Here is a 24,778-nt window from a genome sequence, read left to right as displayed (position 1 = left end):
TGGACAAGCAGAGCAGGACTAACTAAGGTGCTCCCCCACCCTAGCCAAGCCGCTGAGCACACCGTTACTGGAAACCTGCTCATATAGGAATGCGGAACCCTAACTGCCAAAGAATGTAAACCCCACCTTTTGCCCGCCAAACCTGCCTGCCAATTCTGACCAGAGTGATAGGCTAGTTCAAACGGTCACGATAGGGTAAATTGTAATTCAATTGGCCACTTGCTTGTGGACCGACATGACTATGCAATCTTCTGTGTGTGTTACAATCTCATCGGCCACTGGCCCCTATAAAACTGCTACACCTCTTAGCCTTGGGGTCCAAGTCCCTGCTCCGCTGCGTCAGGTATACTTGGACCCAAGCTCGAGCTTGCAAATAAACCCTCATGCGCTTGCATCGGTGTCGGCTCCTTGGTGGTTTCTCAGATTCGCGATCTTGGGCACAACACAGTCAGGTGCTTCCCATTTCTGTGCATGCAGACAAGGCCTGCTGGGCTGCCATGAGAGATTTCAACACAGCCAGGAACTACCAATCAGGGTCATGGCTGAATAGGGGCTCCTGCTTTTGCAGTAATGACTAAAGCAGCACATACGTTGTTTTAAAAGATGCGATTAGGGCAGCCCCAGTGACTCAGTGGTTTAGCATCACCTCTAGCACAGGGCCTGATCCTGGAGACCTGGGATCGAGTCCCATGTCAGGCTCCCTGCATGGAGCCTGCTTCTCTCTGTGTGTGTCTCTCATGAATAAATAAAATCTTTAAAAAATAATATAAGATGCGATTAAAGCTGGGTTTAAGAACCGTGAGTTAAGTTCTCAGAGAAGCAGTCTGCACGACTGCACCACCTGCTGTAATCCTACCCTTCCACCCGTGGTAGGGGTGTTCCCCGCCTATCTCCCTGACCCAGAGGGCCAGGACAGTGATCTGCCTGCCCACCTATTCCTCCCGTGCACAGGGAGGCGGTGGGGGCGTCCCAGGTCCCAAAGGAGAGCAGGGCCACGGCCTCTCTTGGGCATCAGCACCTGGCTGGTCCTCGGCCTGAAGATGGGGACATAGGGCCTGGCTCCCCCTGGGGACTTCCTCATAGTCAGGGGGTTCCGTGAGCACCCAGCCGTGCAGGAATGCAGTGGCTCTGGAGGAAGATGGCCCCACCCAAACAGGTCCCTCTCTCAGACCTGACCTCCTCCACTGCCACCTTCAGGGTCAGGACTGAGGGCTCCCCAGAGAAGGTGGTGGGAGTGGCCGGGTCCAGGTCCTGCTCAGGGCTGCACCCCTAGCACCCGATTCCTCTCCTGTGACCCCATGTGCCCTTGGGGGCCTCAGCTGTCTTCTTGGAGCAGACACGTGGGGTTGCGTCTGGCCCTCCTACTACCCCCCTCACCCGGAAAGGAGACAGAGGGTAAACCACAGGCTGAGTGACACCTACCACACACCCTGGTCCTCAGGAATAGAGCCCACAGCTCTGGGCCTCAGATACGCACAGGGGCCTCTCGGGTTGCTCAACAGCACCGTGGAGCCACGGGGCCACGGAGCCAGCGGCACTTTGCGTGTGAGCCGTGCGCGTGTTCTGGGAGACGAGGCTTCTGGAAAGGGCTCATTCTGCCAAGGATAGAAGAGCAGAGACAGAAAGCCTGCTGTCCTAATCAGAGGGGTCAGGGAGCTTGCCCTGTGATTTGCTTCATGTGTCTCCAAATGAACATGATTAGTCCAGCACACATTTGCCAAGGAACCATGTGCCTGCTGTCCCTGGCCTGCATCCTAGGCAGACGTGGAGCTATGATTGTGACCATTTCGTACAAGACCCAGGAAGCCTGGTGGGCAAGGGCCCTGCTTGCTCTGAGATGGAGGGGCTGGTTTCTTTCTTTAGGTGGGCGTGATGGAGGGCCTCCCTGAGGAGGCCTGGAGCATGAAACGGAGCCATCTCAAGTGCTCCACCAAGGGGCAGCAAGTGCAAAGGCCCCCAGGCCAGATCTGCCAAGACCAGCAAGCATGGGAACCCCTGGGCAACCTGTTGTGCAAGCCTGGAAGGCCTGAGAGGTGCTAGAGGTCCGGCTGCCCCCTCCCCAGCATCATGCCTGCTTGTGCCTGGGGAGAGGGCTCACGTCCACATCAGGCCTGGACTATAGGATGTTGACATTTCTAAACATAAAATGATTCTCTGACTTTTAAAACATCCAAGAGTGACCAGAAAACAGAATGCCTCATGACCCCTGCCCTGCACTTAGCTGTCACTGTAGCAAGCTGCCACTGTCTGTGGGACCCAGGAAATTTGACAAAAATCCCCTACCCCTGGACAAGCAGAGCAGGACTGACTCCATTTTGTGCTACACCCGCCACCTCCCCTATAACCCCCACATAACCTGCTTATTGCTTAAGGTGCTGCCCCACCCTAGTCAAGCCGCTGGGCACACCCTAATCGGAAATCGGCTCCTAACAATGTAACCCTGCCTTCTGACCACAGTAACAGGCCAGCTCAAGTGGATACTATAGGGTAAGGTGTAATTCAATCGGCCACCTGCGTGTGGACCGACATGACTGTGCAACTTTCTGCATATCCCATGGGCCACTGGCCCCTATAAAGCTGCTACCCCGCTTAGTCTCGGGGTCCAAGTCCCTGCTCCGCTGCATAGGGTACCCTTGGACCCAAGCTCGAGCTTGTAATAAACCCTCATGTGTTTGCATCGGTGTCGGCTCCTTGGTGGTTTCTCGGATTCACGATCTTGGGCACAACATGTCTGCTCCAGGCACCAAGTCTTGGGCTGGCCACGGCCTCTCCTGGACTCAGGCGGCTGCACCCAGACCAGAGACCACATGGGCATTCACGGTCAGCGGCAAGCCCTGCTTGCGGGCTCCCACAGCATTCCACGCCCACTGCTGTGCACATGGGGGACTGGAGTTACCATCCTGGGTACCCCACATGTCCCTGAACCCGCGTCCCTTCCCAAGGATGCCTCTCGGTGCCTGACCACCGGGAGCCCGTGTCTTCCCACCACTTCACGGCGCTGTGCCTGCACTCATGGCTGGTGGCCTAGGGGGCAGAGTGGGCCTGACAACTGCCATTCCATCTCTGACCCCAAGGCCCAGGGACAAGGAACGGAGACTCTCAGAGGTATTGCAGCCCCCTCCACCCACTGGAAGCCCCTCGAGGGTGCACAGCTGGCCCAGGGGCCCTAAGGAAGGCTGCTAGGCTCCCGGGCTGCCTGTGGTCCCTCCACCTCCACTCAGCCACCCGGAGCCCAGTGCTCAGAATGAAAGAATGGTGGACCCTGTGTGACCCAGGCCATGACCCCATTTTTGTCCTGCCAGGTGACCACTCAGCACCCAGATCCCTGAGGAGGGCTCCCCGCCCCCATCCCAGGGTACTAGAAGGATCTACAACCCCCAGCACTGATTGGTGACAGGCTGTTGTCATATGACAGGAACCTGCTGATAGAACTTGCCATTTTGGTCTATTTTCAGATTAGATCAATTCATGGTGCTCTAAATTATGCAAATTCAGAACCTGTCCTTATGGACACTGAGGAGTGAGGATGGCGTCCTGGGGATGCAGGAGGCTGAGCTTCTCCACTGCGTCACTGGAGAGACGAGGTCACCCTCGAGGCTGTCCTGACCCAGTGTGCTGCGGCTATTGCTCATCAGGGTGTGAGGTCCACGTCCTCCCCTTTCTCAGGTAGCCCCCTCGGCTCAAGGATCCATGGGACGCCCCGGTGTGGCTGGGAAACTAATCAGGTGTAACCCTGCCTTTCTGGAACGTAGGGTCCAGCTCTGCTCATAATAAAACAGAACCCCCGATGGGGGAGCTGCCTCTGGGGTCTGTTCTCCCCACGTGAAGGGCATGAGGGGCATGGCAGGTCAGGCCTGAGCCCCCAAGGGTCTTCCCTCATGGAGCAGAAGGCCTACAGCTCACAGTGGCCCTGCCTGTGTAACGGAGGGCTGGATGCTGTGAGCGAGGTCCCCCAGGCTCTGTTGGCCCCGGACCCCACCTGCTCTGTGGGGCCATCAATGTAGGAATGAGTCAGGGACAGATGGGGCTGGGCAGGGAAAGGCCCCAGAGTCAGGCTCCTACCCATCCCAAGAAAACTGAGATGAGACAGGACAAACAGGAAAAATAAACCCGGCTCCCTGGCTCCAAAATGTTAGGGAGTCTCCCCCTTTCATGGCTACTAAGTGATCACAGAAATCCCAGATGCAGAGAAATGTTATGGGGGAGATATTAACCAGAGAGAAGGGAACCCTTGTTTGTGCTCATGTCATTTACAAAGAAACACTGGTTTGTTACAAGTGCACCATGTTTGTCCTAAACATAGACATGATATTTACAAATACACCGATAGTGACAAGAAATTTACCAGGTTCCCTGGTCAGTTTCCTATAAAAGAAGGTAAAAGGCCTCAGTGGCAACCCTGCTGGGACCCCTCTCACTTTTGAGAGCTTTCTTCATCTCTGCTTAATACATTTCTATCGCTTTTCATTCTTCTACTCATGAGACAAGAAGCAAGCTCTCCCCTATCAACGTCCCCCCCCCGCCCCCCCCCCACTACCTCCTTGTTGGATAGCCTCGAGGCTCAGCAGCACGCACCTGGGGATACTGGTGAGGTAGGTCATGACATTCTGGAACTCCTTGTCGGGGACGTCGCTGAAGGCCGGGTAGTCTGGGAAGGTGATGACGGGGCTGCCGTCCTGCCCCCGCCCACCTGGGGAGAGAGCGAGGCAGCACTTAGTGCCTGCGTCCACCCAGAATGGATGGTGTCTTGTCGCAGCTGGGCTTGCTCATTAGGGAAGAAACGTGTGCTTTTCAGGGAAACCCTTGGCGTGTACAAGAGTGACATACATGTGTTCCAACAATCCCCTATTATCTTGTCCTCATGGGGCAGCCACCGGAATATGCGGCACTTTTCCTCCCAAACGTTCCCTGGGTTCCTGCACACGATTGAGATGGTGCCGCCTCCTCCCACAGGCATCCCACTTGCTTGCTAATGCTGAGAAGTAGTTTTCTGTGTTTTGTAAAGGATGGCAGCCACTTTAAACTCTGCACAACAGTCGGTCTCCCACCCTAGCCGACCTCCTGAGGCTCTGCGTGGTCTGTGACCCACCCCCTCAGACAACTGGGACCAGAGGGGGCCATGACTTTGGCAGCGTGAGAGGGGAGGGCACTGGGCAGGGGAGGGGGACCAGGGGGACCTTTCTGAGCCGCGACACAGCAAGGAAGAGTTGGGTGTGGGCCCAGAACCTGGGAAGATGATCTTGAAGAGGAGGCTGGGTTTGCTCTGGGGCACATGGGGTCTGAGTTGTCCCACAGACAATCGGAGAAGCAGTGGACAGGCCAGAGGCCAAGAACACCGAGGAGTCACCAGGCCCAGCTTAGAGTCTACCTGCTAGCCGGCATGCTGGGGCGGCTGGAGATGGCTCCCTTGATGGATGGCCTGTCTCCCCCTGCCTCCACCACCTGTCTGGCCTGTTGGATGTGGCACAAGTGATGCTGGGAAACTCTTGAGGCTGGGCCGCAGGATACAGCAATGTCCATCCTCCCGGCTCAGAGCTCCTTTGTGGATGCTGGCCATCCAGGGAGCAGCAGCCTTGTGGCCACCACATGCCAGGGAGCCCAACCAGCTGGGGAGGGAGCGGCTGGCTTCGTGCAGGGAACCAGAGATGCCACGTGTGTGAGTGCAGCACTCTGACTCCAACCAGCTGTGCCACATGGGGCAAAAGAACCACAGGAAGGCCCTTTCTGAATTCCCACCTATGGAATTAACGATAAATCAATAAAAGGGTTGTCTGGACCTCCCTAAGCTTGGAGGCAGCCTGAGCAGTGAGCGTGGGCTCACCACATCCTAGACCTCACTGGAGCGCATCCGGGCAGCCCCCCCAATCCCCACGGCTCAGGCCCCAGGGGATCTCCCAGTGTTTCTCAGGCATGTCCTCAAATTTCTCACTGATTTACGGCAAAGTCCAAAAGCACCAAGTCTGATGCCGTTGATGGAATTATGCTGAAAACCTTAGTCTGTGTAAGTCTGCAGGGGCGAGGGGCTGAGCACCCACACACCGTGGAGGTGCTGGTGGCGGGATGCAGTCGGGTGCCCTGAACCGGGGAAGATATTCATGGTATTCACTGTGGGAGGTGCTGGAGGTGCCCGGTGGGGTGTAAGGGGGGGGGGACTTGCCTTGGGATGGATCCTCACTGTCACTCAGCCAGATCCCCATGTGAAGGAGCCCTATGAGAAGCAGCAGGCAAGGTCAGGCTAGGTCAGGCCCACGGGGAGGGACCCTCCTCATATCTGCAACATCCCTGCCTGAGCTATTGGCTGGCATTTGCATAATAGAAAAGCTGTGTGGAGGGGAGCCTTAGGGCCATCCTGGGGCTCTGCTTCCTCCCCAGGTAAGGCCAGGAGGGTGGGATTATCACCTAGAGGAAGGTTAAGGTCATGAGTCTGGGTCACTATGCATCACACCTGGGGCTTTGGGGTCCTCAAAGGGCAGGGCGGGCAGGTGGCAGGAGCCTGCACAGAGCCTCAGCCCCCGAGGCAGCACCCCCACAGTGACGGATGCGCCCTCCTGTTGATAAGCCCCCCCTGAGCTCCCCACTCTGTCCTGCTGAGAACCTTGGGTTCCCACTGTGGCCCCTGAACTCTGGGCCACATGTCAGGCTTCCAGCCCAGGGCACAGGCAGGAGAGCTGGAGAAAGGCTAGGGCAGCCCCTGGGGGTGAGGACTAGTCTTGGGGCTCAGGAGGGGAAGGGCCACCTGTGAGTGGGGCCACTTGCCTGCAAAGAGGAGCCTGTGATAGGTTGTTTTGTCCCAATGGGGCACCCGCATAGCCGTGAGCGTGGCCCACTCAGGTGCTCTCACACCCTTAGCACCTACCACACTCTGGCACTGTCTGGTGGCTGGGGTTGCACACCCTGGCCAGACGGGACAGCAGGTGATCTCACGGGGTGGAGGTAACACCTCGTCCTGAGGAGAGGGTGCAGCTGCAGAGGGTCTGGGAATTGGGACCCCAAGGCAGGCTGCTGCACTCCGGGGCCTTCTCTGCAGAGGCTAGGTGTGCTCTGTTGGGGAGGCTCCCAGCAGCTGGACATTGCAAGAATGAGGTCAGCTTTGCCCTGTTCCTACTTCACCCGGTGCAGGAATGTTCTGGACACCGCAGGCAGGAGCGCTTGGGCTCTGTCCCTCTCAGGACCCCAAGTGACCTCCAGCTGGCTCTTCTATGGCCCCAAGCCGCCTACCCCCACCACAGGCATCGCATAGCCTCTCCTGGCCCTCGGTGAAATCCAGAGCAGGCCGTGCTGTAGGCCTTGTCCCTGGTTCCACCACCCGGACCAGGCCCACGTCATCACAGGAAACTGAGAGGTACCTACCGCCTGGCACAGACCCTCCCTCCTGCCTGCCCGCCCGGCGCTCACCAGACAGATATGCAAAGCGTTTCTTCAGCTGGTCCTGGATGTCCGCGGCACAGAGCGGTGTGATGTCCTGGTGCATGATTTCATCTGCAGGGAGAGCAGATAGACACCATGTCATTTGGTGGGAACCACCTCACACAGCCATGCACATCCATGAACACCTGACAGGACCAGCGGTCACGTGCTCGGAAAAAGGGATTTGAGTTTCCAAAGCACAGAAACCTTTGTTTCTCAGCACACAGAAAGCTAGGTGCTGGGTGGTTCATCAATATTTAAGATGCGGCATGAGGCAGAGAGGAGGCAGGCAGGCGGGAGGAGGGATGGACGGATGTGCAGGCAGAAGGGTGCAGGGATGTGAGGGCGGGGAACTAGGACGAGCCACCCGTGAGCAGTGCCTGGCGTGCAGCCCCCGGGAGCACACGGCCCCCGCCCCTGCCGGCGCCCCAGGGGTGGCTGGGCACATGCTCAGCCACTGTGGCCCAGCCGAGGCCTGCAGGTCAGCAGGGAGACCTGGCCGTGGCACTGCGTCTGCAGCCTCCATACACACACAGGGACATGAGGCCTACCCCGCACAAGGGGCCCCCACCTGTCGGATGCCGAGCGGTGCCCAGGGGTCCCTGAGCCAGATACTGTTGCAGACAGGAGAGGCAGCAGGGCCACCTCAGGGGCCTGGGGGCGACCTGGCAGCAGCCCGAGCTGCACCCTGGAGACTGATGGGAAGCAAGGAGGTTTTTGGAGACTCTGGGGAGCCTGGGGTCCGGCAACCAGATGTCCCTGCAGAGTGTGTGAAGCTGGGGTGCCGGCCTCAGTGCCACACCAGTGATCGTGTGCTTCACAGCCAGACCCCCACTGAACGGCAGAGTTTGCATTCTGGGGCGTTAGCAGCATTTCTGTAGAGACTCAGGACCCGTGTTGACCACTCTCGGATTCTCCCATGCCCAGTAGGAGGCCCAGTAGGAGGCCCAGGCCGTGAACAGCCTGGAGAAACCGGTCAGGGAGCTCTTCTGGCCCTGAACATCACCCCGGAGGCAGCAAAACGCTACCTGCCCGGAGCAGCCTGAAGTCCAGCTCTTCTGGTCTTGCAAACAAGCCAGAGTAAACAGGTGACACAGTTGGGCACACAGGCAGCTCTCTGGAGCAGCCACGCACCCTGACGGCCCTGCTCCTGACAGGCGTGCCACTGCCTCTTGCCCGGCCCCGCAGAGTGGCAGTGGGAGGATCTGCGGTCAGGAGGGGGCAGCAGCTAGTGTTCCTCACACTCAGAAGGGCGGGGCCTGCCCGGCCTCCCCAACTCTGAGGCCGCTGCATGACATTTCAGCAGCAGCTCCCCTGTGGGGAATGAAGGCCCTGAGAGAGCTTGGACAGGTTTTCTGAATTCTGGACGAGGGGATGTGCGTTGGCCACATGTTTGTTTGCAGTGCACAGCCCAGATGGGACGGGGGCTGGACGTTCAGAATTTCCTTCTCCACTGGAAGGAATAGCACAGTTAATACTGCACCTGTGCCACCGTTCGTCGGTTCAGACTCTGCGATCCCAGAGACACATGTTATCAAGCACAGACCGTGGCTGGTAAGGCCTCCGGCAGTCTGGAGACAGGTCCAGGGCAGGGGAAGCAGCCTGGATTCTGAGTGAGCAAGTCCCTTCATGGGGACCCAGCGTCTGTGACGATTGTAGTCTCCAGTCTGTGCCAGTTCCCAGACCTCCCCACCACCCAGACCTCAGGATTCCCGCCAGACTCCACCAGCCCACGAGGAAAGATGACCATGGGCATCCAGGTCTCTGATGGTGGATGCTGCACGGTAATCCTCAGATGGCGTCTGTGCCCAGCTACCCCGGTGGCACAGGGCTTTCCCACATGCTAGACAGGGCTGCTCTTACTGATGATTGCTGTTCTGTGACAGAGGGACAGTCCCACTGGCTGGATCATCACCAACGTGAATTTGGTTTCTTGGAGAGACCTCCCTGGGCCTCGTCAACCACTCTCCTCTGGTTGCTCTCCTGTTCCCGGAACTTCTCCAATGGGTGGGCCAAGGTCCTTCAGGCTCGGGGACTTTAGCCTTTACACGAGCTGCTCCTAGTGATGCCTCTCCCATATCTGCGGGCCAGTCCAATCTTCCTCAGTTCCTGCCAGAGATGTCACCTCTTCAGGGAAGGCTTTCTCCACCCCCTGGCCTGGGCTGGGCCTCACAGCCCCTTGCACACCCACCAGAGCTCCTGCGGACCCACTACTCAGGCACTCAGCAAGAGATGCATGACACAGTGACTTCCCAGAGCAGCATTTGGAATCCAGCTAATTCGGCAAAGTTATTTCTGGCACTCAACACAGGTTGGCACAGAGTCTGCAGAGCTCACGGGGTGCTGACCGCTGGGACGTGTGGACTGGTGGATCCCACACTGGCCAGGCTTCTGGGGCAGATCTCATTCTAATACTGCATTTAGGTCTAAGACCCCATTTAGGTATGACCGAGAGCATCACTCTGTGCATAGCCTGTGCTGGGAATGGCACAGAGATAAGTCCGTTTGTAGGGACTCCATCTAAGTGCCACTCTGCTTATGTGGTCACTGGACACCCCTCCATCAGCTGGAAATAAAGACCAGGGCATGTGGTTTGTGTCACTGTCACCTAGTGGCTCCTGCGGCCCCCTGGCCATGGCCAGCTCCTGCCCACCCTGCATCCTGATCTTGCTCTGGGACGGGACAGGTTTACCCTTCGTAGCAGAGGGCACACTGTGACCACCGGCTCAGCAGGAAATGGGGGGAGCCCCTGTGCAGGAACGGGTAAGCCTCCTCTGGTGCTCCAGTGTCAGAGGTCTGGACAGGAAGAGAGTCGCCCCACCCGCTGGCCCAATAAAAGGGTCAGGCAGGGCCCCACTCCTCAGAGAACCACTCTGTGCGAGCACAGTGCTGCGTGAATAACTACCCATCTCACCAGATGCAGAAGGAGACCCCAGGTGATGAGCCAATCCCCGGGTTGATCTGAGGGAGGCTCACAAGGGGCACAGAGAGGGCAGGCAGTGCTGCCTGTGGGGCCCCCCCCAGGGGTGGGGCTGGGTGGGCTTGGAGGCCTGCTCACCCCTGGGCAGGAACCTCTCCTCGGTTCAGCTACGGACAAGGATCTGGGGGAGAAGCTCCACTACTGCAAGCTGCTCACACGGTTATGAACAGGCCCCCTTCTGGGCTGCAGTCTTAGAGGGCAGGGGTGGCAGTACGCCCCATCCCTAGAGCCTCCTCCCAACACAGTGAGACCACCTGCAAGCACTCCTCCTCCTGCGCAGTGACTGCAGAGCTTGCTTTGAGGACAATTTCCTTTTTTTTTTTTTTTTTTTTTAATTTATTTATGATAGTCACAGAGAGAGAGAGAGGCAGAGACACAGGCAGAGGGAGGAGAAGCAGGCTCCATGCACCGGGAGCCCGACGTGGGATTCGATCCCGGGTCTCCAGGATCGCGCCCTGGGCCAAAGGCAGGCGCCAAACCGCTGCGCCACCCAGGGATCCCTGAGGACAATTTCCTAATGGAGATGGGGCTGCATTGGAGACTCTGGCCACGTCTGTCCGCTCCAAGGACCACGTGACCCTCAGCTTTGCTCAGTGGGGTGGCCACTCCCAGGACCAGGGCCTACAGTAGATGGAGGGTTTGTGGGGGCCCCGAAAGCCCACTTACAAAGAGTGGACCATCCTGGGCCAGGTAGCCCCTGCACCCCAGGAGAAGTCTCGATTTGGGTTCAGCAGCCCTTCCCTGCTGCTTGCTGGTGACCTTGGACCCTGCTTAGAAGCAGCAGGTGTGGGCAGTAGCAGAAGCCTTTGGCCATGCTTGTACAATTGCTTGAAAGTCCACACCTGAAGGTTTTTATTTTCACTCAAAATACAAAGTCCAAGGTGGAGTGACACGTGGGTGGGGTTCTCACACTGCCAAACGGATCCAGTGGTCTCCAAACCAGGAGCAAGGTGTGTGCAGAAGGCACAGGAGGAAGGAGAACACAGAGGAGTAGAGTCCTGCTGAGTAAGAGGGAGGCCCCCTGCTCCTTAGGGGCTGCGTGGGGGTTCTGTGCTGCAGCCACTCCAGATGCCCAAGGTCCAGGCCGCTTGGGTGGTGGGTTCTCCCAATACCTGTGTGTTCCTCATGGTCATTTGTGACTGGAGTGGGTGTGACCAGATCCCATTACAGGTAGTGCATCCTTAACTCAGGTCAGCAGATGTCCTCATCTCAGGAAGCAAATCCTCACCAATTCTTAGATACAACACCGTGTAGAAAAAAAGATGCTCAGGCAAAACTGCATCGTGGGAAAAGCATCTTCCACTGCAGAGAGCTTTCAGTCCCCAGGCACCCACTCAGTAGGGACGTGGAGGCTGGACAAGGCTGTGCCAGGGCCGTCGGCTTTCTCCTGCCCATGGCCACCCTGCATTCTCCACCCTACCTGCCCCATGTGGGCACAGTCACTGAGTGGACCCAGTGCCAGCTGCCCCGCCAGGTGATGCTGAGCTGAGCTCAGACCTGTTTCCAGTCCGGCGGACAGCAGGTTGGAGGTGGTGTGGTCTGTGGCACACTTGGGGACACTAGGAGGGTTTGTCTCTGCCGTAACAGCAAACCCCATCCCGTTCGTCAACGCCTATCCTAGGAAGGCTGTCAGCTGGGTGCGCCGCAGGATGCGCTGTCCGCATTCACACTGGGCCAGCTGTGGCGGGCGTCCCCGCCCACAATCCTGGGCATGGGATTGTGGATGTCACAGCACATACTCGATGGGTTCTGAGCTCTGAGCTGGACGCAACTTAGTCAAAAACAATGTTGGAACACAGTCCCGTGGAAGTTAAGTACACTACCTCTGCCCTGGTGAGCAGGGCCACAGCAGACACCCGCATAGGGGCCACTCACCTCTGTCTTTGCCGAGGGCAGGCAAGTCAGCCCCGATGGCCCTCGGAATCCTCCTTAACACCAGCTTCAGGTGGCCTGAGTCTGTGGAGATGGCACCCAAGCCATGGCCAGGGCAAGTGGTGCTCAGCACCTGCCGTCCCCCAGACCAGAGCATTTCTTTGGCCCAACTCTGCAACTGGGGACAGACGGAAGGGGCCGTGGGCTCTGGGGGCTGGCAGGGAGCTCCTCCCGCGCTCGTGTTGGAGTAACATTGGAGAATCGCCCACTGAAGACCCGGCCTTCAGGGAGGTTCTGATAGGAGCCCCTGCCGACCTCCCCCAGCCCGCCAAGGTCTCCCGTCAGCCAGGAGAGCAAGCATTACTTGAGCGTCTGTGCGATGACCACTTGGTGTAATGGAAAGTACCGGAGGAGTAAGAGCCTCCTGAATGCACAGGCTGGCGAGAGCAGCCACGAGACGTCTCAGTTGATTCCCACAGAAGCCTGTACCTGGAAGTGGTGGTGACAGCATTACCGAGTGCTCTTCTTGTATCCACGCATTTGCCACAACCGTCCAGGAGGCAGGAGTGTTATTATTTGGACTGGGCAGTCCTGAGCTGGTTTCCGTATCACCGTGTCCTGCTCGCAGGGTGGCTGTGCATGGCAGTGGCGTGTGTTCAGTTGTTACTAATGTTTGGGGCTGCACAGCCTGCCCTGTGCCCTGGCAGGTTCTGGGCCTTCTAAGGCACCGAGGGGGCGTGCTGCGTCAAGCCCACAATTCTGTCCACGGTGTTTTCTCCTCGGCTGCCGTTGCCGAGAACAATACAACCGCAGGAGACTATTTGCTTCTAGATGGCAGAGGACGTAGACGACAGTTGTCACCACTGCCCATGGTGGCCTCTGCGGCAGGCGCCGAGGACCTGCCAATGTCCTCCCCAGAAGGGGGCGGGGCATGGAGTGCAGCCTTGCACATGCATACCCGTGTACCAGACGGGCACAAGAGAGCAAACTGCATACATGATGATGCGGGGAATGCTGACGAATCAGAATGGGCACGAAAACATCTCCCCCCTTCAGTCAATGTCAGATGTTTCCTTAAGACCTTGTTTCAGGGATCCCTGGGTGGCTCAGCGGTTTAGCACCTGCCTTCGGCCCAGGGCATCATCCTGGAGTCCCAGGATCGAGTCCCACGTCAGGCTCCCTGCAGGGAGCCTGCTTCTCCCTCTGCCTGTGTCTCTGCTGCTCTCTCTCTTTCTGTGTGTCTCTCATGAATAAATAAAATATTAAAAAAAAAAAAAGACCTTGTTTCAGAACCAGATTCAAACACTGAAGCCCCTGTTAGACGAGATGGTTGGTGACCTGGGCTCTGATCCCATGAAAGTGCCCCACAGATGTGCAGGCTGACACACCCCATGCTTGCATCTGGGCCACACACCAGCCCCTGTTCTTCCAAGTCCTCAAGCCCCAGATTCCATGTTTGGGTGCCAGCTGTCAGGCTTCTCTGCCCCAATCCAGGTGCCACCATGTGAGAGCCCTCCTTCGGTGCTGGTGGGGAGTCCCAGCCCCCTGAGCACAGCAAAGCCCAGAGCCACGTGCCCTCCTTGCATCCACACCACCTTGGGCCTTTCCAGACCATTCCTTGGGCCTGCCTGTGTGCACGAAAGTCCCTGTGTGGGTAAGAAACCTCTGCATACACTTGCTGTGTGTGGCTCACCCTGACTGATTTGGCGGGGGGGCGCACACTCAGGAGGCCCCACGCGGCCAGAGCTTCGCCTGGTTCCAGCTCTTGAAGTTGAACGTGCAGTTTGAGGGAATCGCTGTGACGCGCAGGGTAGGAATGGCAGGTGTGTTCAGGTGAGCGTGGTCCCACGGTCCTCTGCCCTGCCCTTGGGGGTCCCCAGACCTTCGCTCCTGTCCCTTTCAGCATCTTTCTTCCTGTGTCCTGGGTGGGCTAGACCCCCTCTTGCAGCCCAGATCAGCTCACACGGGCCCTGGAAATGGGCACATTTTCAGGTGAAATGGCAGCAGGGCTGGGGCACCTCACTGGGCTCAGTCCCCCTCCCAGGCCTGAGGCTTGAGGAAGATGGGAGGTGGAGGTAGGGAACCCACAGGCACATAACTCCAGGCCTCCAGTCAACGCCCACCCCACAGGCTGGCCAACCAAGGCCCAAGGGTGGCCTCTCGCCTACGGCTGCAGGTCATCTGGTGGCAGTGGCAGTTCACCTGCCTGTTGGGTGTCCACACTGGCAGGTGCCTCCCCAGCCGCCAGGACAGGGCAGAGTGCAGGGAGGGAGGCTGGCCGCACAAGGCTGCCGCAAGGGTGCTGCGTGGCCTGACCCTTTTACCAAATCACCCCATTATGGAACTTTCCTGTGTGGTCGTCACAGATGTGGCCTTCAGCCAGGTGGCTGCTTTTGGAGCACAGACTGGTTTTAAGGTCCACAAAGGTAAACAGAGAAATGGGCACAGACCTAGAGCAGGTGGGTGTCTGTGAGCCCAGCATAGGCCCTACCCTGACCACAGCCCACTCAGCTCCAGGTGTCCCCCAAGCGGGAGGGGAGAGGGTGCGGGGCTGGGGACCAGGGGATAAGATGCCACACCACTCGCTCCTCGGTCCTGGGCTGCTGTATGTGATGGAGCTGGGGTCCTGGGCAGGGGTTCCTGTGGTCAGGTCCACCCCCGGCTCAGGGCAGGTACTGACTGCAGCAGGGCCCAGGGAGGCGGCTCCAAACAAGAGACTGCAGCCTCTAGAACCCAGAAGGGATCCTCTTGTCGCGAGGGAGGGCTTCCTTCATACCCACACCGGGGTGTCCCCTGAGGCTGTGGCACTTGCCCATCCTTCCTGGATCGCTGACCTGGCCCCCACTTCTCCCGGAACCCTCCGAAGCCGTGGGCCTCTGCGCACATGGGGCACCCATGGCACACCGTGGTCATGTGGAGGATGGAGCATGGCCGGGAACTCCCTTTGAAGTTCTCGGAGTTTGAGATCCTGTGAATTCTGAGTCATCCTTCGCTTTAATCAAAGAGCGTCATTTTCTTGGCTCTGTGACGAAGTGCACACCTGTGCGGATTTAGAAACCAGCGATGGGACCCAGAAGGTTTCCACAGTCCATGCCCCACAGGGCTGGGGATCAGCGGGAGGCCATCCTGGCCCATAAGTGGAAGCAGGAACGTGGGCTCACTGCTGGCCCCAGGACACTGCGCAGCCAGGGTGAGGCCAGCTGAGGGCTTGGGAGCCGAGCCTCCCCCACCCCAACTGACAAAGGAGCCTCAGCACAATAGAGGCTTAGAAGGGTTACGAGGGCATCTGAGACACGATGTGTGCAGCGGATCAGAAACCCGATGGAGGCATAATTAACAGCAGATTTTAAGGTGCAAATATCAGGGAAGAAGGGGCAGCCATAAGCATTATTTGCTTGTGAAGCCGTGGTGCTACAAGTGCCCCCGTGAAGCCCTCAGGGCTTGGTGCACCTGGGGCACGCTGGGAGCTGGCCCCTGCCCGTGTGGCGAGGTCCAGTGGGACAAAAGCCCGACGGTCAGGCCTGCGACTGCAGAACAGGAACAGCGGGGCCTTGCTGAGCCTACTTACAGACATTCCTGGGGATATGTAGGCCAGAGGTGGGACAGGTGTGGCAGGTCCAGTGAGGAGACCTCGGGGCCACACTGGGGTCTGAGTTTATCGTCCACTCCTGCTAACTGGGTTTTCAGGGCCCTGAACAGGAGGAGGGGGTGAGGGAGGCTCTCGAGGCCAGCCAGGTGTCAGCCAGGCCAGCCCACAGCGGGCACACAGGGGGGCCATGTGACGTAGTGGGAGAGCCAGCCGCCCCCAGAGCTCACTGCAGCTGCCTCGAGGGTGCGGACCCGCACAGGGTCTGGGCTTGGTGCCGGTGGACCTTTCACTATTGGTAATGTTCCTGTTGGTGAACTTTCTGTGCCGTCCCAGGACTGAGGGCCCCAGGATGGGCCAGTGGCCATTTCTGGCTGGGGTTATGACGTTGAGGGCAGAGCCACTGGGCCCACCCTGCAGCAGAGCCAGCGCCCGTGGCCGCAGGAATGCCAGCCCAGCGTGCTCTCAGAACAGGGCTGGCTGGCCCTCCGGAGATGGGTGCCATGTGGATCGGCCCCAGAGGCCAAACAGGCTGATGCCTGAGGGCCTCAGGAGCTTCTGGGGCCGGGGAGGCTGGACGGGCAGAGGTGGAGCACCAGAGCCATCTCTACTGTGTCCAGCAAGTAGCCCCACACGCACACCCGCAGTCAGACCCGCATCTCTTGCTCTTCGGAAACCACGATTTTGCGTTGTAGCGAAGCAAACACCATCAGCTGCAGAGCAGTGTGTGACAGCACACCGGCCACGCATGCTGGCTTTGGGCTGAGCCTCCTGTGGCACCCAGCCCGGGATCCCCCAAGTCCACATTCTCAGCACCAGCATCTCTGCTGGCTCTCAAGTAGCAGGTGGGCTTACCCAACACACACGCTGCACATGCACACGCTATGTACAAAGAGCAGACGCACACACACACCAGGGACACACTCCAGACCCACACCAGCCGCTGCTGTTTAAAAACAAAGGAAATAGATTTCCTGATAGAGTTTTCTTATTTGTCAACATTAAAGAGTAAGAGATCAGGGAAATTACCGCCCTGTCCCCTCCTCAGGGCAGGTGCTCAAGAGCATTGTCCTCTGGATCTGCTCTGAGAAAGCAGCTCACAAAACACGGGAACAGAAGGGGAGGCGTGGTGCCGTCCATCACTGACGTCAGCAGCAAGCTCCCAGAATTCTTCCCTAACTACAGACGGGCACTCTTCACACTTTCTGAGTACCTGGAATTCTATACTCCTCAATGCAAAGAAGAGCAATGACCCATGGAGAAGGCTGCGTGGAGGGCACAGAAGGGCACCTCTCCTCACCGAGGCAGCCTGCGAGGCAGGGCTGCTGCATCTCTCCAGGTGGCCCAGATGCTCCACGGTCGCTGGTCCCTTGGGAGCCCCCGCCCTGCTCGACACAAATGGTGCAGGAGTCGGGCACAGGGGCGGCCTGAGGCGGTGGGGGCCGGTGGGTCAGGCTTTGGTAGGGAGGGGTCATGTGCCGCGATGGTGGCTCAAACCACCGTCCTGTCCCGCGGCGTGAGTCACCCTGGGACCTGGGACACACCTGTGCCCTACCCTTGTCTCTTGTTGACTCAGGGCAGGTACCAGCCTCCACTCAAGTACACATGAAGGGTGACGTGGGCATCCTTGCAGGTAAACAGCAGGCGCCAATCTGAGCCAGTGTGCAGTGACTCGGCCCCAGGTGCACCCCAGCTCCCACAGGAGAAAGACCCACTGCCTTGCACAGCAACAGCCGTTTCCTCCACAGACAACAGACACCCTTGTGTCTGGGGAAACAGCAAGAAGCCTGTGGAGATGGGAGACCCTCCAGCCCTAATCACACCGGACCCCCAGGACACTCCTTCTACAACCTGTGTACCTCTGAAGTAAGGTCAGTCAGAGGGACTCAAGAACTGAGGAAAAGGCCAAGAACTGGAGCCCGGCTCCACTTAGGAGAGCAGTGGACCTCTGACATGACTGGTGGCCACGCTGAAGAACCTCTAGGAACAGAACACACTTGTGGGGCACCAGAGTTTGTGGCTGGTGCCCCGAGAGCATGGCACACCTGCAGCCTGGCTGAGCATGACCCAGCGTCCTCCCGGGCGTGCTGACCCCAGGCCTAAGTCCACATGGCTCCCCAGATGTTTGGTGCTGTCTTCCCGTGTGGGAAGAGGACCCCAGTGGTGGGGTGCATCCACCACCACAGCCGCTCGGTACACAAGCAAGAGTGTTTGTCATAAAACTGGAAATTTTGGATGTTTACCTGTTGCCACTAATGGCTAAAATTTGACTGATTCATTCAAATTTACAGAAATAGTTGATGAATCACTTGTCAATCTTTGCAGAAGTACCTGGTGGAAAATGTGCTTCTGACAAATCCCTTCAAAATGCATAGCCGTCCATCCTCAGAACAGCAACTAGGAGAGGCGAGCTGAGCCCTCTCCTCCACCTGGTGCCCAGGCCCTTCTCAGGGTCTTTGTTCTGGTCACCCTGGTCTCAGAAGTGCCCACCCCCCAGACTCCGGGGGAGCAGGTCCCACAGGAAGGGTCCCCCAGAGCCCAGGCAGCCGGCATGGTCACAGGCTGTGGCCACCGGGCCTGCATCCTGCTGCTGGAGCGTCCCTGGTTGGGGTGCAGTATGCCTTCCAGCCGTGGGGATCGCGCTGGCCGGAGTCAGAGTTGTGGGGTCACAGCCAGGGACCGCAGCACTGCCCCCAGTCCCCCAGGCCTGGGGTTCCCAGGCACACCACAGGCGTGTCTTCTGGAAAGCCGGAACAAAGGAGCCCCTCTGCCCCCACCTCCTCCTCCTTCCAGCTTCCAGGGGAGGCCCCTCCCAGGGGAGAGAGACAGCCACAAACCAGCAGCAGCGCCTGACACGCCCCAACCCCAGGAGCTCAGCTCCTGTACGGCTCCAGCTGCACCGGCCCTGCCCCAGCCTGGACCCCGCTGACAGGGCCTACCAGGTGTGGTCTCCGCAGCACCCCCATCCTGCACGGGCAACACTGTAAGCGTCCCCAGAAGGCCACCCCTGCCTCGCCCCCATGCACTGTCCCACACCTTCCCGGCGTCAACACAAAGCCTAGACACACCTGTGCTGGTCTTCAGGAGCAGCCACAGCCCTGTGATGTCGTGTGACAGCAGGGAGATGAGGCTTAAGGTCATGCTGTTGCCACCATCGCACTGGCGTCAGGACGCGGCAGCCTGCCTGCTGGAACGCCTGTCCTGGGCGCACAAAGGAAGGCGGCAGGGCTCCATTTTTGGGTCACCGGGGGCCTTGGTGCTGGATCCCCAGCACAGGAGCGCAGCTTCCTAGATGTGCCGGTGCCCGGGAACTGCCCAGCCCCTGCGGTGACGCTCCCGCGGCCCCAGCTCCATCCCCGCCGCCCGTCAGCACCCTCCCTGCAGGGGCCCCGCGCCCAGCGCAGTCATCCCAGCCTGCGGGCGGGGCAGTGTCTGCACCGGGGCACCGGGGCACGTGCCCGCCCGAGTCTGTCCGTCTGTGCTCCCTGGAGAGCTGTTCATGTGTGTGAACAGGTCCCAAGCGGCTGGGACCTCAGAGGCCCGAGGGACTAAGGTGGAAAATGTAAGGGGGAGGGGGACTCCCTGGGGAACTCATTAAAATGCAGGTTTGGTTTGGGCTGGGGGTGGTTGGAACTGCTCCCAGGTGGGGAGGCCCCCAGTGACTACCAGGCTGTGGGCAGGAAGAGCCTGCGGGGTGGGTGGAGCCGGAGCCCATGGCCGTAGATGGCCGTAGATGGCCGTAGATGGCCGGGCCCTGAAGCTGGACAGCCTGGCGGTGGTTTTATCCACCTGGATACAAGGTCACAGATTGTGGCCCCCTGAGGCCCAGGCCGCTGGGAAAGCAGAGTCGGGCGGGCTCAAGCTGGCAGGGGCACACTCACTGTGGCACAGTGTGGCCCTGCAGCCACACTACACCCCACCCCCTGCACGCCCGTCATGTGGCCAGACTGACCTGGTCTCTGCTGGACGATTCCAATCCCCTCCAATCCCCTCCTTCCTGTCCACTGCTCCCCAGTTGCCTCCAACGGCACCGACTGCATTGCCCTAGGGATGGACAAGGGGGCATTCAAGCAGACCAGGCTGCAAGCCCCTGGCACAGTGGGCAAGGCCTTCAGAGTGGAGCCAATCCAGCCTCCCCGTGGCTACACTCCCTGGCATCAGCCCTGCCCAGGGCCCCAGCAGCACTGCCGCTGGTCCACACACAGCCGGCTGAACCCTGGCACACTGCCCCCCAGCACTGGGCAGGCCCAGGCCAGGGACACTGTGAAGTCCAGCATGCAGGGAGGCCCACACCACACCAGGAACCAGCCACTTAAGAAAAACTGCCTTGAGGAAGAAGGTATCAGACCCTAGGCTCCGCCACCAGAAGGGACTTGGCTTTTAAGTGGGAGGAGAATAGAGGCACATGGTGGAAGGAGGGACACGTTTCTCTGTTACCCTCACTCCCTGGGCACTGCAGGGTCTTGGGGCCAAGGCCTGGGTTCTCAGGAAACGGGGCCTTGCCCGTGGCCAGGGGCGGTCTCCACCTGGACAGGCAGGGCTGGCTCTTCTGGGTGCCACCATACCCACTCACTCATCCTGCATCCGGGAAGGACAGCCACATCTGGCCCAGAGTTCCCCACAACCTGCTGGGTGGATGACCCCAACAGCACACCAGGCCTGGGCACCAGAGGGGTCTCACGCCTGGGACTGCACAGCCAGTCCAAGAGAACGGCTTCACTGCAGGCAGCTGAGGGCCAGCCCCGGCTCCTGACTGTCGGACTCACTGCTGACCACGTCCATGGCCAGTCCTCAAGCCTCTGGCCTCGGGCCTCGTGTCCCTACACTTCTCAGGGAACACGTGGTCGGATCCATGGCACCTGTCTTCCTGGTTGGCCCTCTGGGCTGGGCTGACGCCGAGGCACACAGCTGGGGAAGATGGGGCAGGTGGGCTCCTAGCAATCCCCCATGCCTCTGAGGGGCATCCAGGATGCAGGCCCTGGGGCTCACACACAGCGAGCACACGTTCTCCTCCAAAATGGATCTCCTTCAGAACCACGACATGGAGTTTACAGAGGAAGCTGCTGGCAGAAGGTCTTCCCTTTGCGGACATGGGGTTTGTTCATCCAGGAAATGTGTGCCAGCTGCCTTGGGGATTTGGGGACAGGAGGCACATGGTCAGACCCAGCACTGCAGAAGTGAGGCCATGGTGTGCGAGCTATGTCCCCAGCTCTGGCTGTGGTCATTGAAGGGCCAGGACAAATCAAATTATTAATGGGATCCACTGTGTGTTTTGAAGGACCCAAATGTGTCCTCCCTGAGGGGCACCCCTCACCATCCCACCTCACCCTGTGACCCTCATGCCCTGCAGCCCCATGTCCAGGTACTTATGCCCACTCTGTTCTGCCCTCAGGGGCTGCATCTATAGCACTCACACCTGCTCTCAGCTGGTCCTTGGGTGGCTGCCCCAGAGGCCTGGCCCCTGATGGGCTCTCCCCGCTTCAACTCCTGTGGGCCTAGCATATGTGTGTAAGTGGCTGTGGTCACAGGTGGGGTGGGTAGAGAAGTAATGAGGGTACAGAGGTGCCAGGTACTCGGGCATTTCCTCTGTAGTGCATTGTCTGGCCTGGCAGCCGCCCTGGAGGCCCTGAGGGTGGAGTTCTGTCGGTTGGAGGAGGTAGGTGCATCCATGTTGGGGTCACTGCCCCATGGGCTCACTGCGGTTCCTGCTCCTTGGCCCTCTACTGCTGCCTGTCCCTCGGTGGCCCACCACGGCTTTCTTCTCATGCCCGAGCAGTCCAAGGACCTGTGGTTCTGAGTCTGGCTTCTACCTCTACCTGGAGTCGTGTTCTCTGGGGTGCAGACTGTGGGGGGAGCCAGTCCTCCAGGGCAGGGGACTGGAGTGTGCAGCCCGAAGGGTCAGGGGCCCGTTCGGAGAACCAGCTCAGCTGCAGGAGGCCTGCAGAGCCTCAAGAATGGCCTGGGGATAGCATTCCATGCCGTGGGGACAGCTGAGCTAAGAGCCTGGACTCAGGGGCCCGGGAAGCATACAGCACAGGGCTGACCGCGGGCCCGGCAGGTGGGTGCCTCTCTGGGGTTAGCGGACGTCAGCCCTGATCTGCTGACACAAATTACTCTTCTCAGAAAAGGGTGGAGTCCCAGAGTCTGTGCTGTGTGCTTCGTGTGACAGGCGGTGAAGCCACCAGCATGCCAGCAGGGCTCGCCTGGGACCAGAGCTTAGCACGCGGAGCCAGCTGTTGGGCCAACCAGGTTTTCCTCGTGAGATGTAAACATTCCTCACTGGGTCGTGCTGGATGATTTTGCGAATATTCACACTTTTCTGACTCACATCACAGCAACTTTCTGTGGTCCCACCCATGGTCTGTGCGTGTAAGGATGGACGGACCTACCATGGCACAGACTGCAGAGAAGCCAGGGAGTCGGGCCCCAAGGGGCAGGCAAGCGAGAGCAGACCCTGACCACAATGGTGGCAGCCCCTGTGGACTTCGGCCTTGGCCTTGCGCGGCAGCCTGCGCCACCGTTTCCCATTGCCAACATTCCTGGCTGTGGGTTTATTTCAGGGCCAGGGCCCTGTCTACTTTCCTTGGGGAGCAGCCTGGAGGCTGGTCTTCTTTGAACCGTGCGTACCATGGCCCTGCCTGGGCAGCCGCAGCCCCAAGTAAGCCCCAAGTAAGTGATAGACCCTGAATGTCACCACAAACACGGCTTTACGGGAGAAAACACAGTATATTGGTCAAAATCTAACATTTAGCAGATGGGGTAGGCAACGACACACTGGCATGCAAAATGTGAAGGACCCGGTGGGCCCAGAGTCCCTGCAGCTCTGCAGCCCCTCCCGGCTGCTGCCCTGACAGACGCGAGCTTGGCGCTAACCTCTCCTCATCCAGGGTACAGGAAAAGCTAAACCTGTGTCCCCTTGAATCCTACAAAAATACGTGCATAACCTCAGTACGGCTCTAGGCCTTGAACAACTAGGATGTGAGAGCAGAGCCAGAGCTGCTCCAGCCAGTTTCTGCCAGATGACAGGGCAGAGGCCTGCTTCCTGGGCTCTGGGCACAGGGCCCCCTCCTCCCCACACCACAGCAGGTCTCATCACCACAGCAACCCTGGCAGGCAGGTGTCTGCTCTACGGGGCAGCAGGTGAAGCTGGACACGGTGGCTACTAGGTCCTCGAGCCACCATGATCCTCCCGAAGCCCCTCCCACTCCCAGCCATATCCCTTCCCTCAGCCTACCCCCCACCTTCCTACTCACCCCCTCCCTCCCTGCACCCCGGCCCTCCATGTTTGGTTCTGGCTGGATCCTTACAGCCCCATCCTTTCCGCTACTGCTTCTCCAGAGACCAAGACGGTGCTGGCCTGGGTCAGGCCATTCCTCCCTCTTCCTCTCAGGCCTCATTTCCATCTGACTCCAAGCCACTTGGGTAGCTCGTCAGCTTGGAGGACACGGCGCAGACCCAGCCTCCTCTACAGGCTCCTGGGGACCCGGCTGCCCCACCCTGACCCACTCTCAGCTTTCCTTCTTCGCACACATCATTTTTAGGCTTGGCTGCACTTCTGTGGGGGCCCAGTCGGGGAGGAGGCCGGGAAGCCCCGGAGACCTGGCTGGAACCCCACACTCGCAGGTCCTGCGACAGACACGTGGCCCCTGTCCCCATGAACTGAACAGGAAGGCTCTCTTCCTGACTGCAGACACAGACAGCATCCCCTCCACGGTGAGCTACTGCTCCTCCAAGCAGGGCTGGGACCCATGGTTCCCCTCCAGAGGGCACAAGCTGGGACCTGGTGTGACCTGGCAGAGGGAGCCTCATTCTTCTCCTGGATTAACAGCTTCTCTTCACACATTAGTGAGTCTAGGTGGGCACTGGGCTGGGTACACAGAGCAGAGACACAGCTGGGGCCTTAGGTTAATTGAAACATCACTGTAGGTGGATGCTGGTGGGGCCAGGCCGATTCCACCCACAGACGCCAGTGGGCCCAGAGCCAGTGGGCCTCGCCCTGGGGAGCGGGGGTGGCGAGTGGCAGGTGTCTAGGACTCAGATCCCGGCTCGGGGTGCTGCCGGCTTCTTGCCCTGGAGAGGCAGTGGGGTCGCCCCACCATCTGGGGGGCGAAGCAGCATTTGGTGTGCCGGACTTAGAAAGGTACAGAGAGATGACCCATGGTTTTCGGGGTGGGCCACGGTGGCCTGGACCCATGAGGATCCCGACAGGAATTCTGGATTCACCCGACTGCCGAGTGGGGTGTCAGTTTGGCAGGAGGTGACTTCAGGTGGCACACAGGAGCCAGAGCCAGTGCTGGGTGTGTCTGATGGTCTGAGCAGGAGTTTCGTGGGGGTACTGGGATGGGGATGGGGAGGAGTAGCTGAGAGGCAGGCAGGGCCCCGCCCACACGGTCCAGGATGTGGAAACAGTGGGCGGGTGCAGCCAGGTATTGGCGCCTAGAGAAGCTTTGGGATGGGCGCCAAGGGGCGTGTGCCCACAGGCCTATTGGTGTGCATCTGAGGAAGAGGCCTGGATGTGGTATCAGGGGACCCCTGAAGAGGGATGCCATGTACCCATTCCAACCTGGTCCCCAAAGAAGTTCCATCTCACAGGGAAAGGCAGGGCAATGTGGTCACCTGGGCTCACGGCTCAGCTGCACACAGGTCCTGCTGAACCCGGGGACCCAGGGGCTGTATGGGAGGAGTGAGGCAGGACCTTTGGGCATGGGGGATTCGATGGGTAGAGGACTCGAGCAGGGGTCCAGGTGTGGGGACTGGAGAGAAGCCTGTGCCCTGCGGCTGGGGTGGGGGCAGAGCCAAGGGACCAACTGGGTATGGCTTCATTCCTCTGGGAGCCCCTCTGTGGCCAGGGCTGTGGGCCTCATCTAGTGCCTTGGGAGCCTCCAGCACCCAGGGCATCCTCTGCTGTTCCCCGTCTCTCCCAGGGACCTCAG

The 24,778-nt window shown here is 59.3% G+C and overlaps 1 protein-coding gene across 36 annotated transcripts in view; it reads right to left on the bottom strand.

The window, feature by feature from the left end:
• MCF2L (MCF.2 cell line derived transforming sequence like) overlaps positions 1–24,778 on the bottom strand; it is a 128,934-nt gene that overhangs the window by 42,645 nt on the left and 61,511 nt on the right. For 28 of the 36 annotated variants that reach the window (XM_072761063.1, XM_072761065.1, XM_026008823.2 and 25 more), the window contains 2 exons: positions 7,396–7,479; positions 4,576–4,690 (listed from right to left, as the gene is read on the bottom strand). In XM_072761063.1, the coding sequence (XP_072617164.1) occupies positions 4,576–4,690; positions 7,396–7,479 (199 nt within the window). Of the gene's footprint in view, positions 1–1,422; positions 4,691–7,395; positions 7,480–18,913; positions 19,351–24,778 lie in introns of those variants that run through there. The other 8 variants (XM_026008829.2, XM_072761073.1, XM_072761075.1 and 5 more) reach the window with 2 other exon arrangements.

Source organism: Vulpes vulpes, chromosome 6 (genome assembly GCF_048418805.1).
Source record: "Vulpes vulpes isolate BD-2025 chromosome 6, VulVul3, whole genome shotgun sequence".
NCBI classification, from domain to species: domain Eukaryota; kingdom Metazoa; phylum Chordata; class Mammalia; order Carnivora; family Canidae; genus Vulpes; species Vulpes vulpes.
The sequence above is the reverse complement of the archived record's forward strand: the minus strand, read 5'-3'. Positions and strand labels throughout refer to the sequence as shown.